The sequence below is a fragment of the Macaca nemestrina genome, chromosome 8, assembly GCF_043159975.1.
Source record: "Macaca nemestrina isolate mMacNem1 chromosome 8, mMacNem.hap1, whole genome shotgun sequence".
In the NCBI taxonomy this organism is placed as follows: Eukaryota; Metazoa; Chordata; class Mammalia; order Primates; family Cercopithecidae; genus Macaca; species Macaca nemestrina.
In genome coordinates, this window is record NC_092132.1 from 15,527,471 (window position 1) to 15,545,430 (window position 17,960).

The 17,960-nt window shown below is 40.7% G+C and overlaps 1 protein-coding gene across 1 annotated transcript in view; it reads left to right on the top strand.

Moving 5' to 3' along the window:
- LOC105492809 (gasdermin C) overlaps nucleotides 1-13,717 on the top strand; it is a 41,352-nt gene extending 27,635 nt beyond the window's left edge. The window contains exons 7-15 of the mRNA XM_071067832.1: nucleotides 1,262-1,306; nucleotides 9,118-9,240; nucleotides 9,791-9,832; nucleotides 10,046-10,075; nucleotides 10,371-10,397; nucleotides 11,369-11,508; nucleotides 11,818-11,947; nucleotides 12,410-12,483; nucleotides 13,191-13,717. Coding sequence (XP_070923933.1) covers nucleotides 1,262-1,306; nucleotides 9,118-9,240; nucleotides 9,791-9,832; nucleotides 10,046-10,075; nucleotides 10,371-10,397; nucleotides 11,369-11,508; nucleotides 11,818-11,947; nucleotides 12,410-12,483; nucleotides 13,191-13,430 — 851 coding nt within the window. The 3' untranslated portion in view covers nucleotides 13,431-13,717. The remainder of the gene's footprint in view (nucleotides 1-1,261; nucleotides 1,307-9,117; nucleotides 9,241-9,790; nucleotides 9,833-10,045; nucleotides 10,076-10,370; nucleotides 10,398-11,368; nucleotides 11,509-11,817; nucleotides 11,948-12,409; nucleotides 12,484-13,190) is intronic.
- The last annotated feature ends 4,243 nt before the right edge of the window (nucleotides 13,718-17,960 follow it).

The following is a 17,960-nucleotide window of genomic DNA, read 5'->3' on the forward strand; positions in this document are numbered from 1 at the left end:
GACAGAATGAGGCTGAACTCTCTCCAATCTTTCAGTTAGTAGACTCTGGCTTCTGGAAAGACTGACCATATCCAAAGCAACTCTCTAATGAGGAGAAGGGGTGAGAATGGGATTCCCACTCTCGGGAGAGGTCAGAGACTCCTGCGAAGGGCACCATGAGATGGTGGCACTACCAAAGGTCATGGTGAATGATAAGATGATTTTAACAGAAGGAAAAGAAAAGGAGCTGTAGTTTCAAAATATCATCATCATCAACAACAAACAAAGAATGATGTGGTCAGGTAAAAGAAGACCCCACAAAACATGATGTGGTAGTATCCAGATAGAATCAAGTCAGTATTCATTGGTGACTGAAGCCAGGTAGATTCATTGGAGAATAAACTACAGTAGTTGAAGTGTGAATGCAAAGAGGGGAAGTGAGGAACCAGTGTGTAGATGGTTCTTGAAGGAAGTTGGCTGTGAGGAGACAATAGGTGGGAGGAGGAGATAACTAAAGGAGGATACTTAGCTTTGGAAAGGGAGTTTACGAGATGGTGAAGACTTAAGCCTGTTCTCAGGCTAGGGGAAAGATCCTGATGAACTGGAGAGGGTGAAGATGAATTGGTGTCAGTTACATTGCTGGACATGTATCTCCATTCCTTGCATCAGCTAGGGAGAGAAGATCTCATTTCCATTTTACAGATGAGACGTCTGACATAGAGGAGTGCCACTTTCCCCGCTAGTAGTCAGAACACGACTTGCAGTCACTGCTGTGAGGTTAGCTTTTCCTCTAACTTCATTCAGTTCACACTTTTCAACCCTTATACAACCTTTTTGTCTTCTTCATAGGCTCTTTCCCCTGTTGAACACTTACACTTTAGTGTTAGGTGAGTTTCAGACTTCAGCATATTTCTCTACATGGAATGTGAAATCATCCAAGAAGATGCCAGATTGAGAGTGGTAAGTAAGGCAGGTCAGTAAGAAAAGGGCAGCAGGAAGCAATCCTACCTAGTGAAGGTCAAAGGGAGCTGAATTCCTTTACTCTATCAAGGTAATTTCCAAATGTTGGATGGCAAAATGATTACCTAAATTGCTTATTTAAATACAGATTTTATGGCACCCTTCAAAGTGATTCAGAAGGCACAGAGTGAGGCCAGGGGTCAGATTTAACAGGCGTCCCAGTGGTTTTGATACAAGGGGTTCCCTGGTCCAGGTTGGGGCTGTGGGAAAGACTCAGGCAGGAATAACCTCAACTCTCCTAATGGAAGTTCTTTCCATTCAGCCATTCTCATCTCAGATGATGATGAACAGAGAACCTTTCAAGATGGTGAGTTCCAAAGCCTGGTCTTTTTATTTTTTTATTTTTGTGAGTACACAGGAGGTATATATATTTATAAGGTACACAAGATATTTTGATACAGGCATGCAATGTGTAATAATCACATCATGGAAAATGGAGTATTCATCTCCTGAGGCATTTATCCTTCATGTTATAAGCAATCCAGTTATACTGTTTTAGTTTTTAAAAAATGTACAATTAAATTATTTTGACGGTAGTCACCCTGTTGTGCTATCAAATGCTAGGTATTATTCATTCTTTCTAGCTTTTTAAAAGTGCCCATTAACCATCCTTACCTCTCCCCCAGGCCCCCCACCACCCTTCCCAGTCTCAGGTAGCATCCTTCTATCTCTATGTGTTTGACTGTTTTGACTTTTACATCCCACAAGTAAGTGAAAACATAAGATGTTTGTCTTTCTATTCCTGACTTATTTCACTTAACATAATGACCTCCAGTTTCATTCATGTTTTTGCAAATAATAGGATCTCATTCTTTATTTTATGGGTGAATAGTATACCATTGTGTATATGGATGATATTTTCTTTATACATTCATCTGTTGATGGACATTTAGTTTGTTTCCAAATCTTGACTATTACGAACAGTGTTGCAACAAACATGGTTTGTTTGTTCTTAAATCTCTCTTTGGTATACTGATTGCCTGCCTTTTGGTGTATATACCCAGCAGTGAGATTGCTGGATCATATGGTAACTCTAGTTTTTGTTTATTGAGGAAGGTCCAAACTGTTCTCCAAAGTGGTTGTACTAATTTACATTCCTGTCAACAGCATATGAGATTCTCCTTTTCTCTGCATCCTCCCCAGCATGTGTTATTGCCTGTCTTTTGGATATAAACCGTTTTAACAGGGCTGAGATGATATTTCATTGTAGTTTTGATTTGCATTTCTCAGATGATCAATGATGTAAGCACATTTTCATATGTCTGTTTGCTATTTGTATGTCTTCTTTTGAGAAATGTCTACTCACATCTTTTGCCCATTTTCAATCAGATTATTAGATTTAGTTATATGGAGTCATTTGAGCTTCTTAAATATTCTGGTTATTAATCCCTTCTCTGATGGGTAGTTTGCGAATATTTTCTCCGATTCTGCGGGTTGTGTCTTCACTTTGTTAATTGTTTCCTTTGCTGTGAAGAAGCTTTTTAACTTGATGTGATCCCATTTGTCTACTTTTGCTTTTGTTGCCAGTGCTTGTGGGTTATTTATTCAAGAAATCTTTGCCCAGACCATTGTCCTGAAGAGTTTCCTTAATGTTTTATTTTAGTAGTTTCATAGTTTAAGGCCTTATATTTAAATCTTTAAATGATTTTGATTTGATTTTTGTGTATGGTAAGAGATAGGGGTCTAGTTTCATTCTCCTGGATATGGATATCCAGTTTTCCCAGCAACATTTATTGAAAAGACTGTCCTTTCTCCATTGTATGTTCTTGGCACCTTTGTCAAAGATGAGTTCACTGTAGGTACATAGATTTGTTTTTAAGTTCTCTATTTTGTTCCATTGGTTTTGTGTCTGCTTTTATGGCAGTACCATGTTGTTTTGGTTACTATAGCTCTGCAGTTTAATTTGAAGCCAGTAATGTGATTCTTCTGGTTTTGTTCTTTTTGCTGAGGATAGCTTTGGCTATTCTGGGTCTTTTGTGGTTCCATATGAATTTTAGAATTTTTTTTTTCTTACTGTGAAGAATGTCATTGGTGTTTTGATAGGGATTGCATTGAATCTATAGATTGCTCTGGGGAGTATGGACATTTTAACAATAGTAATTCTCCCAATCCATGAACATGGAATATCTTTTCACTTTTTTCGTGTCTTCTTCAATTTCTTTCATCAGTGTTTTATAGTTTTTATTGTAGAGACTTTTCACTTCTTTGGTTAAGTTAAATCCTAGGTGTTTAATTTTATCCCTGTTGTCAATGAGATTAATTTTTAAATTTCTTTTTTAGAGTGTTTACTGTTGGCATATAGAAATGCTACTGATTTTTGTATGTTGATTTTGTATTCCTCAACTTTACTGAGGAATACAGTTCTAATAGTTTTAGTTCTAATAGTTCTAATAGTTTTTTAGTTCTAATAGTTTTTTTAGTGGAGCCTTTAGGTTTTTCCAAATATAAGATCATATCATCTGCAAACAAGGATGATTTGACTTCTTCCTTTCCAATTTGGATGCCCTTTAGTTCTTTCTCTTGTTTGATTGCTCCAGCTAAGATTTCCAGCACTATGCTAAATAGCAATAATGAATGTGGACTTCCTTGTCATGTTCCAGATCTAAGAGGAAAGGCTTTCAGTTTTTCCCCACTCAGTATGAAACTAGCTGTGGCTCTGTCATATATGGATTTTATCATGTTGAGGTATCTTTCTTCTATACCTGGTTTTTAAAGGGTTTTTTATCATGAAGGGATGTTAAACTTTGTGAAATAGCTTTTTAGCATCAATCGAAATGATCATATGGTTTTTGTACTTCATTCTGTTGATATAATGTATCACATTGATTTACTTGTGTATGTTGAACCATCTTTGCATCCCTGGGATAAATCTTACTTGCTCATGATGAATCTTTTCTTTTTTTTTGAGACAGGGTTTTACTTTGTTGCTCAGGCTGCAGTGTGGTGACATGAACATGGCTCGCTGCAATGTCTGCCTCACATGCTCAAATGATCCTCCCACCTCAGCCCCCAAGTAACTAGGGCTACAGGCCTGTGTCACCATGCCTGGCTAATTTTTGTATTTTTTGTAGAGACATGGTCTCACCATGTTGCCCAGGCTGGTCTCAAACTCCTGAGCTCAAGTAATCTGCCCACATTGGCCTCCCAAAATGCTGGGATTACAGGTGTGAGCCATGACACCTGGCTGTAAATGACCTTGTTAATGTTTCATTGAATTCAGTTTGCTAGTATTTTGTTGAAACTTTTTGCGTCAATATTCATCAGAGATATTGCCTATAGGGTTTTTTTCTTTTTCTTTTTTTTGATGCGTCTTCGTTTAGTTTTGGTATCTGGGTAATACTGGCCTCATAGAATGAGTTTTGAAGTATTCTCTCTTCTATTTTTTGGAACAGTTTGAGTCAGACTAGTATTCATATTTCGTTTTAAATGTTTGGTAGAATTCAGCAGTGAATCCATCAGGTCCTGGGCTTTTCTTTACTGGGAGACTTTTTATTACAGCTTCAATCTCATTACTCAGTACTGATCTGTTCAGGTTTTTAATTTGTTCATGGTTTAATCTTGGTAGGTTTTATATGTCTAGGAATGTATCCTTTTTCTCTAGATTTTCTAATTTATTTGCATATGGTTGCTCATAGTAGCCACTAATGATCCTTTAAATTTCTGCTGTATCAGTTGTAGTGTTCCTTTCTCATCTCTGATTTTATTTATTTGCGTTCTCTCCATTTTTTTTATTGGTCTGGCTAAAGTTTTGTCAATTTTTGTATATCTTTTCAAAAAACCAACTTTTTGTTTCATTGATCTTTTTGTTTCATTGATCTTTTGTATTGTTTTCTTCACTTTAATTTCATTTATTTCTACTCTGATCTTTATTATTTCTTTTTTTCTAATTTTGGGTTTGGTTTGATCTTGTTTTCTAGTTCTTTAAGATGCATCATTAGGTAGTTTTTAATGAAATTTTTCTTCTTTTTTGATTTGTCCAGTTATAGCTAGAAATATGCCTCTTTGTACTGCTTTGCTTTGCCCCACAGCTTTTCGTATGATGTGTTTCCAGTCTCATTTGTTTCAAGAAATGTTTCAATTTCCTTATTAATGTTTTCCTTGACCCACTGGTCATTCAGGAGCATATTGTTTAATTTCCATGTATTTGTATAGTTTCCAAAATTCCTCTTATTGTTGATTTCTAGTTTTATTCCATTGTGGTCAGAGAAGATGGTTGATATTATTTCAATATTTTGGAATGTTTTAACACTTGTTTTATCACCTAACATGGTGTATCATTGAGAATTATCCATATGGTGAGGAGAAAAAATGTGTATTCTGCAGCCTTTAGATGAAATTTTCTGTAAGTATCTATTAGGTCTATTTGTTCTATAGTGCAGAATAAGTCTCATGTTTCTTTCTTGAGTTTCTTTCTGGGAGATCTGTTCAGTGCTGAAAGTAGGGTGTTGAGGTCTTCACCTATTACTGTCTCTTTAGCTCTAAGAATCTCTCTTTAGCTCTCTCTCTCTTTAGCTCTAATAATATCTCTCTCTTTAACTCTAATAATATTTGCTTTATATATCTGGTTACTCCAGTGTTGAGCGCATATATATTTACTATCATTATATCCTGTTGCTAGATTGACCCCCTTATCTTTATATAATGACCTTTTTTGTCTCTTCTTACAGTTTTTGTCTTGAAATCTATTTTGTTTGACATAAGTATAGCTATTTCTGCCTTTTTTTTGGGTTTCCTTTAGCATGGAATATCTTTTTCCATCCCTTTATTTTCAGTCTATGTGTATCTTTATAGGTGAAGTGTGTTTCTTGTAGGCAACAGATCATGGAATCTTGTTTTTTTTTTTTTTTTTTTAATCCTTTTAGCCACTCTTCATCTTTTGATTGATGAGTTTAGCCCATTTACAATTAATGCTATTGTTGATAAATAGGGATTTACTCCTGCCATTTTGTTATTTGTTTTCTGTTTGTTTTGTGGCCTTCTTTTCTTCTTTTTGGCCTTCCTTTTAGGGAAGGTGATTTTCTCTGGTGGTGTTTTATTTTCTGCTTTATGTTTTGTGTACCCATTGTAAGATTTTTGATTTGGGGTTACTGTCAGAGTTGCAAATACTGTCTCATAATCCATTATTTTAAACTGATGAGAACTTAACATTGATTACATAAGCAAATTAACTAGTAAGCAAAAAGAAACCTAATAAAATAAAAATTTTACACTTTACCTTCTCACTTTCTAACTTTTTGTTGTTTGTCTTTATGTCTTATTGTACTATGTCTTGAAAAGTTGTTGTAGTTGTTATTTTTGATTCATTCATCATTTAGTCTTTCTGCTTGAGTATTACATGCCACGATTATAGTGTTATAATGTTTATGTTTTTCCATGTGCTTTCTATTACCAGTGAGTTTTGTATCTTTAGGTGATTTCTTCTTGCTGATTAATGTCCTTTTCTTTCAGACTGAAGAACTCCCTTTAACATTTCTTATAAGACAGGTCTGGTGTTGATGAAATTACTCAGCTTTTGTTTGTCTGGAGATGTCTTTATTTCTCTTCATCCTTGGAGGATATTTTTGCCAGTTACACTATTCTACGATAAAAGTTTTTTTTCTTCAGCAATTTAAATGTCATGCCATTCTCTCCTGGCCTGTACGGTTTCCAGTGAAAAGTCTGCTGCCAGACATATTGCAGCTTCATTGTATGTTATTTGTTTCTTTTTCCTTGCTGCTTTAGGATCCTTTCTTTATCCTTGATATTTGAGACTTTGACTATGAGACGCCTTGAGGTAGTCTGCTTTGGGTTAAATCTGCATGGTGTTCTATAACTTACTTGTACTTGAATGTTGATATCTTTCTATAGGTTTGGGAAATTATTTAATGTTATTCCTTTGGATAAACTTTCTTACCCTATCTCTTTCTCTATGTCCTCTTTAAAGTCAACAACTTTCAGATTTTTCTGAGGCTATTTTCTAGATCATATGTGTGTGCTTCATTGCTTTTTATTCTTTTTTCTTTTGGTTCCTCTGACTGTATATTTTCAAATAGGCTGTCTTCAAGCTCACTAATACTTCCTTATGCTTGGTCAAGTCTATTATTAAGTGACTCTCTTGCATTCTTCAGTATGTCAATTGCATTTTTCAACTCCAGAATTTCTGCTTAATTCTTTTTAATTATTTCAATTTCTTTTTTAAATGTACCTGATAGAATTCTGAATTCCTTCTCATACTATCTTGAATTTCTTTGAGTTTCTTCAAAATACTATTCTGAATTCTTTATCTGAAAAGTCACATGTCTCTTTTTTTCCCCAGGATTTGTCCCTGGTGCCTTGTTTAGTTCATTGGTGAGGTCATGTTTTCCTGGATAATCCTGATTCTTGTAGGTGTTTTTTGGTATCTAGGCATTGACAAGTTAGGTATTTATTGTAGTCTTCTCAGTCTGGGCTTGTTAGTGCCTGTCCTTGAGAAGGCTTTCCAGGTATTCAAAGGGACTTGGACTTCCTGTTTAATATCTCTGTGGTTGTTTTAGACTCATAGAAGTTCTGCTTTGGTGGTCTTGCATAAGATCCAGAAAAATTACCTGGAATTCCAGGCAGAGACTCTTGCTTTTTCCCCTTACTTTCCCCCAAACAAATGGGGTCTCTCTTTCTCTCTGCTGAGCCACCTGGAATTGGGAGTGTGGTGATGCAAGCACCCCTGTGTCCACCACCACTGGCACTGCACTGGGTTAGACCTGAAGCCAGCACAGAACTGGGTCTCACCAAAGGCCTGCTGTAACCACTACTTGGCTGCCACCTGTGTTCACTCAAGGCCCTAGGGCTCTACAATCAGCAGGTGACAAAACCAGTGAGGTTTTTTCACTTCCTTCAGAGCACTGAGTTTTCCCAGGACCTGGGTAAGTGCAGAGATGCTGTTTGGGAGCTAGGGATTGAAGTAAAAAATCTTATAAATTTACCTTATGTTCTACTCTACTACTGCTAAGCTGTCACTCAAATAACAAGACAAAGTTTTTCCCACTCTTCCCTCCCCTTTTCACAGGTAGAGAAGCTCTCTCTGTGGTCACCATTACCACTGGCCCATGAGGGGTTCTGCCAGGCCACTGCATATGTTTGCTGACAGCCCAGGAGCTCAACAGTCAGCTCGTGGTAAATGCTGTCTGGCCTGGGTCTCACCCTTTAGGGAAATGGGCTCTCCTCTGGCCCAGGGCAGGTCCAGAAATGCTGTTGAAGACCCTAGACCTGATCTTGAGGGCCCCAAGAGCCTGCTTGGTGCACTACACCACTGTGGCTGAACTGGTACCTAAGATGCAAGGCAAAGCCTCCTCTTGACTTTTCCCTCTGCTTTTCTCAAATAGAAGGAGTCTTTCACCATAGCCACCACAGTTGGGAATATGCTGGGTCACAACTTTGGTCAGTACATCTCAGAGCCCAAGGCCCACTACATACCACCTGGGTACTGCTGCTGGTTATTTAGGGCCCAGTGGTTCTTTATTAAGCAGATGATGAATTCTGCCAGGACTGTGTTCTTCCCTTCAAGGCAGTAGGTTCCCTTTTCACCCAGGGGTGTCTAGAGATGTTGTCCAGGAGCTAGGGCTTGGAACGGGGGCCTCACAACTCTACCTAGTCTCCTATCCTACTGTGGCTGAGATGGCATCCCAGATGCGGGACAGAATCCTCTCTACTCTTCACTCTCTTCCACTTAAACAAAGGGAATGAAACACTTTCATTGCTGTGAGCTGCACTGCCTGAGGTTGGGAGTGGGGTAGCACAAGCACCTTTTTTTAGTCACCCCAGCTGGTATCTCTTTAGGTCACATGTCACTCTAGTCCTCTGGCTCTGAGCCCAGCTCAGCATTAGAAATTGCCTAAATATTGCAGTCCTTCTGTCCTAGACTGACCTTTTAGTTTACCTAGGACTCCAGAGCACTCTGGCTGGCATTTGTGAGGCTTGCCAAGAAACTTGAGTTCTGAAAGAAGGAATGGGCAATTCCCCTTTGACTGGGTCTTATCCAAATTTTCCCTTTGTGCACTGGCACTGATTGAGCCCAGCCTGGCTCTGCTCTCTGCTATGACAAGGCAGTACTGAGTTCAATGTAAAGTTTTTCACCCAGTCACTGTGCTCTCCCTCTCTCCCAAGAGTACAAAATTTCCCAGAGGCTAGTCTCCTGTGCTGCGAGGAGTGAGGAGTGGCTACCATCATTTCATACTATCTCTCCAACCCTCTTCAATGCCTCGCCCAAAGATATGAAGTTAAAACCAGGTACTGTGATTACTCACCTGATTTTTGCTTCTATGATCGTGCTTTTCTTTGTGCAGACAGTTGTTAAAATTTGGTGTTTGTGTGGGGTGTATGAACCAGGTAGGCTTCTATTGCACCATCTCGCTCATCCTCCTCTGGCAGTTTTTTTTTGCCTAGAACTGAGGCACTGCTGATCCCTGACCCCCTTTGAATTCCCACAAGAGACCTGCTTGGGCTCAGCCCACACAGACCCACAGAGAACTTTCCCCCAATCAGGCTCCTCCATTTCCTGCAATTGACCCCTTCCTCTGACTGCGCCACTGTCCCCTGGGGCCACAGGGAAACCAGGCTTTCTCCTTTGAACATTGGGAATGGTGTGAGTCTGTTGGGGAGAGAGGCTGCCTGGGGATCCATCTCTCTAGGGAAGTTTTTCAACTGAACTGATGGTACATGTGGGAAATAAGGGGAGGATAGAGGAGTTAGAGGTGAGACCAAGAGGGAAAGGAGTAGAAGAGGAAAAGTAGGGGTAGACTAACGTTTGGTGAGTAAACATTTTTCTTTCTCTTTCCAGAGCTATTTCTGAAACCGAAATTTTTGAGAGGGCATTTGCCAAGTGAGTGGAATATGGCCCTCCCCTCCCAGGACAATCTGCACAACAAAAACTCACCTGATTGCCTTTGGTGCTATTACCCAAGGTCTTGGAGTCTGGCCCCTTGGGAAAAGGGCTGGAACAGATAGAGAAGAGGGGTTCAGGGAAAGAAAGGCAGAAGACTGGAGAAATCCAGTCTTTGAGCCTCTTTGGTGAGGAATTCATTTCTCTTTTTAGAATACGAACAAGTTTGCATTCTCCCAGTAGGTGAGTGTGAGTTTGCTGGAGGTGGTGGTGGGGATCCCATCCTGCACACATGGGGTAAGTAGGGCAGATTGCTCCTGCCTTGCCTTTGCCACCACTGCCCTAGGGACTGGCCCTTGGTCATATGGAATGGAAAGGGTCCAGAAAGGCTGAGAACATGGAGGGATGAATGGTGATGGGGGCAGGAAGAAGTTAAGTGAGAGGGAGGAGGTGGTAGGAGAGCAGAACCCTCCAAAACATCTGAAAAGCAAATTTGGGGGGATGAGGAAGTGAGATGATGACTTGATTCTCCTTCTAGGAAGAATAGAGGAACCCTTCTGGCAAAGTAAGTATTTATTAAGGGGAAACCTGGGGCTTCTAGGTGGGAGCTGCAAATCTGAGCACCTAAATTGGTGGTTTCCAGGCAAGTCAGAAATCTAGATCCACTTCCAAATTTACACTTTGCTCATGAAACAAACAAACATTTATTGAGGACTTATTGGACAACAAGCATTATTCTGAACTTGAAAGTTATGGCTGTGAACCAAACAGACATAAATTCTTGCCTCATTGGAGCTTCCAATCCAGTGATCTGTCATCCCAAGCAGATCACCCTGAGGGCGCCTGATGCCTCCTGGGAGAAACAGAGGGCCCCCAACATCCACCCCATGGTTAATTCTTCATAGACTTTGAGGATACTGGCAAAGTTGCCCGATAATAAGGGCAGCCTATATGTGCCAAGTGCCTTACATACATAAACTCTGTCTCTCTCTTGCTTTTTGAGATGGGATCTCACTATGTTGGCCAGGCTGGTCTTGAACTCCTGGCCTCAAGCAATCCCCCCATCTCAGCCTCCCAAAGAGCTGGAATTACAGTGTGAGCAACCATGCTTGGCCTACATAAACTCTTTTAATCCTCATAGCATCCCATTTAACCAATATGGAAACTGATTCCAGAGCACCTAAGATTTTCGCCTCTAAAGCCCAGTGCTAGATTTTACAGTATTCCTGACATGTCCTAGAAATGACCACTTTGTCATTATCTTCCATTAGTGATGATGTCTTTTCAAAAGCTCAATCTCTGCTCCCAGTATCCTATTTCCTCTTTTCAGAATGCTGGATTGTCCATCTTTTTAGCTTCTATGACAGCTCTATCCACAGAGCTCAAGTGTGCCATTAGCAGAGACAATTTTGGTTAGTAGCTGAAAGGGATGGAAGAGTTTGGCTCATATTCATGCAAACAGGCTATCATTTCAAGGATGTTCTAATCAAATACTTGCCCCACTTTCTGGTTGGCATTGATGATGCCTGAGAGCAGATTTCAAGCATCTACAAGAGGAGGTTTTCCAGAAAATAAAGACACTGGCTCAGCTCTCAAAGGATGTTCAGGATGTCGTGTTCTATAGTATCCTGGCCATGCTCGGAGACAGAGGGGCTCTACAGGACCTGATGGACATGGTGAGGGGCTCCACAGTTGCATAGGTCTGGTAAGCTGTAAATGGGATTGGTTAGGAGATACGACTCCCAAGTTACAGGGGGGAGGAAGAATAAGCAAGATGCCAGGGGAATGAGAAAGGCTCGGGACTCTGGCGCCGGGCACAATGGGCCAGAAAGTGCCACCCCCACTACTGAGGCTGCTTGGAAACCCCGGTAGGAGGTAGAGAACCCTCACCCCTACCCCTTGGTTATCACCAGTAGACACAGGAAAATTATATAATGTTACTGTTATTAGTATTATTTATTAACAATAATACCTGTCTTCTATAGCTGGAATTGGACAGCTCAGGTCATTTGGATGGCCCTGGTGGTGCCATCCTAAAGAAACTTCAACAGGATTCAAACCGTGCATGGTTTAACCCAAAGGACCCCATTCTTTATCTCCTTGAAGCCATAATGGGTAAGATTAATTAAAGGGAAGAATGGGAGAATCATAAGTTTGGTCCCCAGACCCCCAAAAAGCTGTGTTAGATGCCATGTGTCCAAAACCCTTTGAATGCCATGATCTTTCGTCCTTACATCACAGCTCTCTCTAAGGTCAGAGGGCTCACTGTGATAACTTGCCATATGATACAGAATGAGTTTAAGGCCTAGGAAGTCACCAGTTTATGTTCATCCACAGATCACTGGAGGTGGGTGATTCCAGCCTTCAGCCCCTGAATCCCATCCTCTGGTCCCTCTTATTTAGCATCCTGGAGACCATTCTGAAGGGCTTCCCAGGGCAGGGAGCTTGACCTTTAAGTCTAATGGGTTTTATTCCTCTACTTTGGAGTTATTCTCTCAGGGAGTCTCCTGCTTTATGGTGGGAGGAAAAATCTGGATTCTTCACTACTGTCTTTCCCCACATGTCCTCCACCCTCAGTGCTGAATGACATCCAACACGATTTGCTGGCCTGTTCTGTGGAGATGAGGATCCTGCTTCAGCAACAGGAACTGGTGAGAACTTCCCAGGGGCCAGAAGTTCAGGGAAGAGGGTGAGGGAACTAGAGGTACGAAGAAAGATTCTGAGGAAAGAGATGATACAGGTTTATGCTGGGAGGGGAGTCCTTATCCAACGGTGGCCACTGGGAAATCCCTAGCTGCAGTGTCCTTCTGGACACCTGGTCCAGTGGGTATGAGCCTCCCTCAGGAGGGTCTTAGCTTCCATGGCAATCTCTGCAGCATTCCCCAATGGTCTAAAATAGCCATATGGGAGCACAGGACTTTGAGGACTAAGGGGATATAATATTCCTGCTCTACTCACACTGTTACCATTTGCTAATTACTTCTGCTCTAGTTACACTGTTATGATTTGCTAATTTCTCTGTTTTTCTCTCTCCAAGTATATGTACATATAAATACGTACCTTTATATGCATTTACTGTATTCTTACATATGTGCATATACATTTAGAAATAAAAACACCACTATTCTACGAGGAGAGTTTTATTTTCACCATTTCATAGATGTGGAACCAATGCTCCCTGATTTCCCATAACTTGATCTGCGGATCATAGGATATGACGAGCATGTTACTTCTGGTCCTCTGGATCCCAAAGCTCTTGCTCCTTCTGTTATCCTGCATGGCCCCTGGACGCTGGGTAGAAGCCTTTTCTTCCTGATCTTAAAGGCTGGTCTGTAGAGTCTGATCATCCTTCTTCTAGGTAAGGAGCATCCTGGAGCCGAACTTCAGATACCCCTGGAGCATTCCCTTCACCCTCAAACCCGAGCTCCTTGCCCCACTCCAGAGTGAGGGTTTGGCCATCACCTATGGCCTGCTGGAGGAGTGTGGGCTGAGGATGGAGCTGGATAATCCCAGGTCAACCTGGGATCTAGAAGCAAAGATGCCCTTGTCTGCCCTCTATGGGACTCTCTCATTGCTACAGCAGCTGGCTGAGGCCTAAGCTCTCCCTGATGGGCAGTCAGTCCAGAGATACCGGCCCTTGCCCAGTCTACGCTGTGAGTGTCCTTATGGGTGCAAGAGAGAGGGCTGTGCCTCTCTGCATTTCCAGGTGGAGTAGAGACAGTAATGGGTAGAGACTTTAGGAAATGTTTTGGGGTGGTGGAATACTCTATATATTGACAAGAGTTTATATATTTGTCAAAACTCCTCAAATAGTATGTTAAAGATGTAAGCATTTCACTATGTATAAATTTTACTTCAAAATAATAAAAACAAATACTGACTCTAGTTAACAGTGTGCATTTTGAACTGTTTTGGGTGAAGTGTACTGATAACGGTAACTGATATTGAAATGCAACAAAAAGTAAGTTGACTTGATGATAGATACATGACCAAGTAAATGTGATAAAGTATTAATAATTGGGGAATATGGGTGAAGGATATAGAAGAGGTTTTTTTTCTTTTTCTTGAAACATTTTGTGATTCTGACGTTTCATATTAGCCCCCACGTGTGTATGTATGTGCATATTCCTCCATTATTAACATTTTATCACATTTTCTTGGTCATATATCTGTCTCATTCTGTGCTCTCTGTGTCATTTGCTAATGCCACCTGGCCTCATAAGCTGAAACCTGGGAGTCCACCTTGACTCCTCTCTCTCCCCTTAACCCCCAATCAACACAGTCTAGCCGACTCACTATAGCCCTCCTCTTCTCACCTGGACAGCTGGTCTACTGCTCCCAGCTGGTTGTCCTGCCACCATCTTGTTCTCTTCAAATTCTCCTTGAATCCTGGAGGCTCTTATCACAGCAGGCATGGGGAATAATTTAAAAAATGCAACCTTTATATGTCACTCCTCTGCCTAAAATCCTTTAGAGGCTCCCTGTCATCTAGAATCATCAACCAAGATTTTAAATATGATGTCTCATCAGAATCACCTTGGCCCGCATTTCCACATGACAATAATCAGTGCCTTATCACTAGTTCACTCCAGTGTATTCCAGTAATCCTTATTGCTCACGTCATGTCTTCACTTTTAGACAGTGTTTACTTATTTTTTGCTAAAAAAGGCAAGAAAATGAGTTCTTCTCCCATCTTGCTCTTCTATCATCTCCTATCTCCAATTATTTTATTATTTGTAAATTGCCAAGGAGTGTAACCATATTCCTCATGTCTGTTTAGTGTTAATTCTTTATTTTTTTTGAGACAGAGTCTCGCTCTGTCACTAAGGCTGGAATGCAGTGGCATGGTCTCAGCTCACTGCAACCTCCACCTCCCAGGTTCAAGTGATTCTTGTGCCTCATCTTCCTGAATAGCTGGGATTACAGGCATGCACCACCACACTCGGCTAGTTTTTGTATTTGTTTTTTGTACAGACGGAGTTTCACCATGTTGGCCAGGCTGGTCTTGAACTCCTGGCCTCAACTGATCTGCCCGCTTCGGCCTCCCAAAGTGCTGGGATTACAGGTGTGAGCCACCATTTCCAGTCTATTTAAATTTGTTCATTGCTAACTACCAGTCATTTTATTTTATTCCTTGAATGGCTGTGATCAAATAATTTTTTCAGTAGTGCTTCACTCCCCAAGTCCCTTCATATTTGAGAAACTTTGCCTGTTGCCTTTATTCTTGAAGAACTCCTTGGGGAGAGATTATATTTTTAGGTAACACCTTCTTGCCCTCAGTCTTTTGTAGCCATGCAAAGGTCTCCTGTTGACTTCTTTATGCCTTGAAGAAGATCAAGGCTAGTCAAATTTTCCCAAACTCTTTGCATGTACATCTAAATGTATGCCTGAAGAATTATTTCTTCATCCTTGAAGTTAAGCACTTTAATCAGGCAATACCCGTGTCTCAGTCACTCTGTGTCACTTTTCCTGGGACACTGTGCCTTCTGAGCTGCAGATTCAATTCTTTTAGGAATTTTTCCTCTTATAATAATTAAATATCTTTCATATTCTATTAGTTAGATTCTCTACCTCACAGGTACCAATTGTCCTGTAGGACTGTCATATATTATTTTGTCTAATTCCTGCATCTTTGATTTTTTTTCGTCTGCATTCTCTGAGATCACGGCAGGTCTTTGCTCTATGTCTATAACTCAACTATCAACTATAATTCTTTCCAGTTTATCAGTTCAGATATTGTGTTGTGATCTCAGTTCCTTTCCTTAGCTTTGCAATCTCTCTTCACATATTTCTGTTGTTTTATCTTTGCAGTTTGAGGTTTTGCCTTATTAAAGTATTTATCTTAAATTCTTCCATGGCATAAAACAATTCTTTTTCTTGAGCTATGTTTTCTACCTGAATTGATTCCTCTACTCGCTTCTTTTCCTGTAGTGTGTTTGTATGGAATCTCTTGTCACCCTCTACCTTCCCCTGCCATGTAAAGCTCATCCTCAGCATGAGCAGCTCTGTCCAAACTCTATTTACACAAAGACAATAGGGTAAATGAGTTTTTCTCAACTATCTTATAAATGAAATGAGATGGTTTCTGTTCCTCTGCAAACTTTGGATTAAAACCTGTGTTTTCCAGTGCTTAAGGTCATGGCATGTGGAAGGGAAGGAGGGCTCACCTGGAGGTCTGGGCAGTCTTGGATGATTGCCCAGGCCTCTCTCTCTCCTTCTACAATTTTAAACATTCTCTGTACCCGAGTTCCCTCACCTCATCAAGGGATTTTGCCCTTTTGGAAATGACTTCTGACATGAACTCCCTGAATTCATTCAAGGAACTCAGGTCCTTTTGTCAATCCTTGTACTGATTAGATTGTGGGATCATCATGGCAGGTGATCTGAGGTCAGATTTCTTAATTCCTTCAAACTAGGGTGAATGAAGCAGACTCTTCATTGTTGGAGGAACAGCAGGGGCTCCCATCCCAAATCCTAAGACTGTGGCATTAAGAGCTTTTTTTGGCCCATGAACATCTGCTTTATTCACTCCATTTCTTTATAGGCATTTAAAGATTTCCACCCTGCTGGGATGAGACGCCTGACATCCTTTCTCTTTCTCCTTTATTTCACCCTCTTCATTTTTCCCCATTCTCTTAGGAACTACACCAGTCTTCTTCACTGTCCAGGTTTCAGCATAACCTTTCCCTTTGGAAATGGCTTTGAGGCTAGTGGCTATATATCCAGTGGGCCAGCATCTGAACTTGATCCAGCATCAGGATCTGCCCCAGCACATTCTTTCCATGACGATCCTGAGTCCTGAGGCTGTAGTCAGGCCAGCCAGAATCTAAGCTTGACTTGTCTATTTCTTCCATTTTAACCATGGATCACAGTAAGCAAGGAATTGTATGTTTTGCTCTTTCTTGTTACTTTGCATTTCCTGATGCATTACAATGAGGCAGCCCCCTTAGGAGTTGGATCTCTTTCCTAAATTCCATTGCTGGCCCAGCTCAGTGGCTCATGTCTGTAATCCCAGTGCTTTGGGAGTCCGAGGCGGGTGAATCACTTGAGGTCAGGAGTTTGGGACCAGCCTGGCCAACATAATGAAGCTGTCTCTACTAAAATTACAAACATTAGCCAGAAGTGGTGGCGTGCACCTGTAGTCCCAGCTACTCTAGAGGCTGAGGCAGAAGAATCGCTTGAACCCGGGATGTGGAGGCTGCAGTGAGCCAAGATCGTGCCACTGCACTCCAACCTGGGTGACAGAGCAAGACTCTGTCTCAAAAAGAGAAAAATTCCATTGCTTAACTCTTATCAGTTAAGATCAGAGTTAGCAATCAGAAAACAGAGATCCTCAACTTCTATCATAACTGGTCACTGCACAGGTGCAGTTTTGTATCACAGGTCACTAGGGACTAGGTAGCCATTCAGGAATCAATGAGTATTCATCTCTCACCCTCTCATTCTTTCTCTTCCCAAAGCACATGTTTCAGTGAGTCCGGGTCACTGTAGCCAATACCACTTTTGTGAGATCAGAAAAATGACTTTTGACAATAACTACCTGGAGTCAGACTGAATTTTGCAGATGCAGGGCACTGCCCTCACTTCAGACACCAGCTACAAATTTGGGAGTTCCCAGGACATCTTCACTTTTGACCAGCTGGCTAGAAACTTGGTGTTTCTCACTACATCTTCAGGTTCAATAATTCACTGACACAACTCACAGAACTCATTGAAAGTGTCATACTTGCATTTACATTTTATTATAGCAAAAGGATGCAAATCAATCAGCAAAAGGTAGAGTTGCATTGGGTGAGGTCTAGGAGGTTCTGATATGTGAAATTTGTTTTTTTTTAAAATATATTTTATTTTGTATATTTAAGGTATATGACATGATATTATGGCATGCATATAAATAGTAAAATGTATTAGTCCGGTTTCATGCTGCTGATAAAGACATACCCGAGACTGGGTAATTTATAAAGAAAAAAGACACAGGTGAAGAGGGAAGGAGAACCAAATGAAAAGAGAAATCTTTTCATTTGTCCCTTGAAACCTCTTATAAAACCATCAGATCTCATGAGATTTATTCACTACCACTATTCACTACCATGAGAACAGTATGGGAGAAACTGCCCGCTTGATTCAT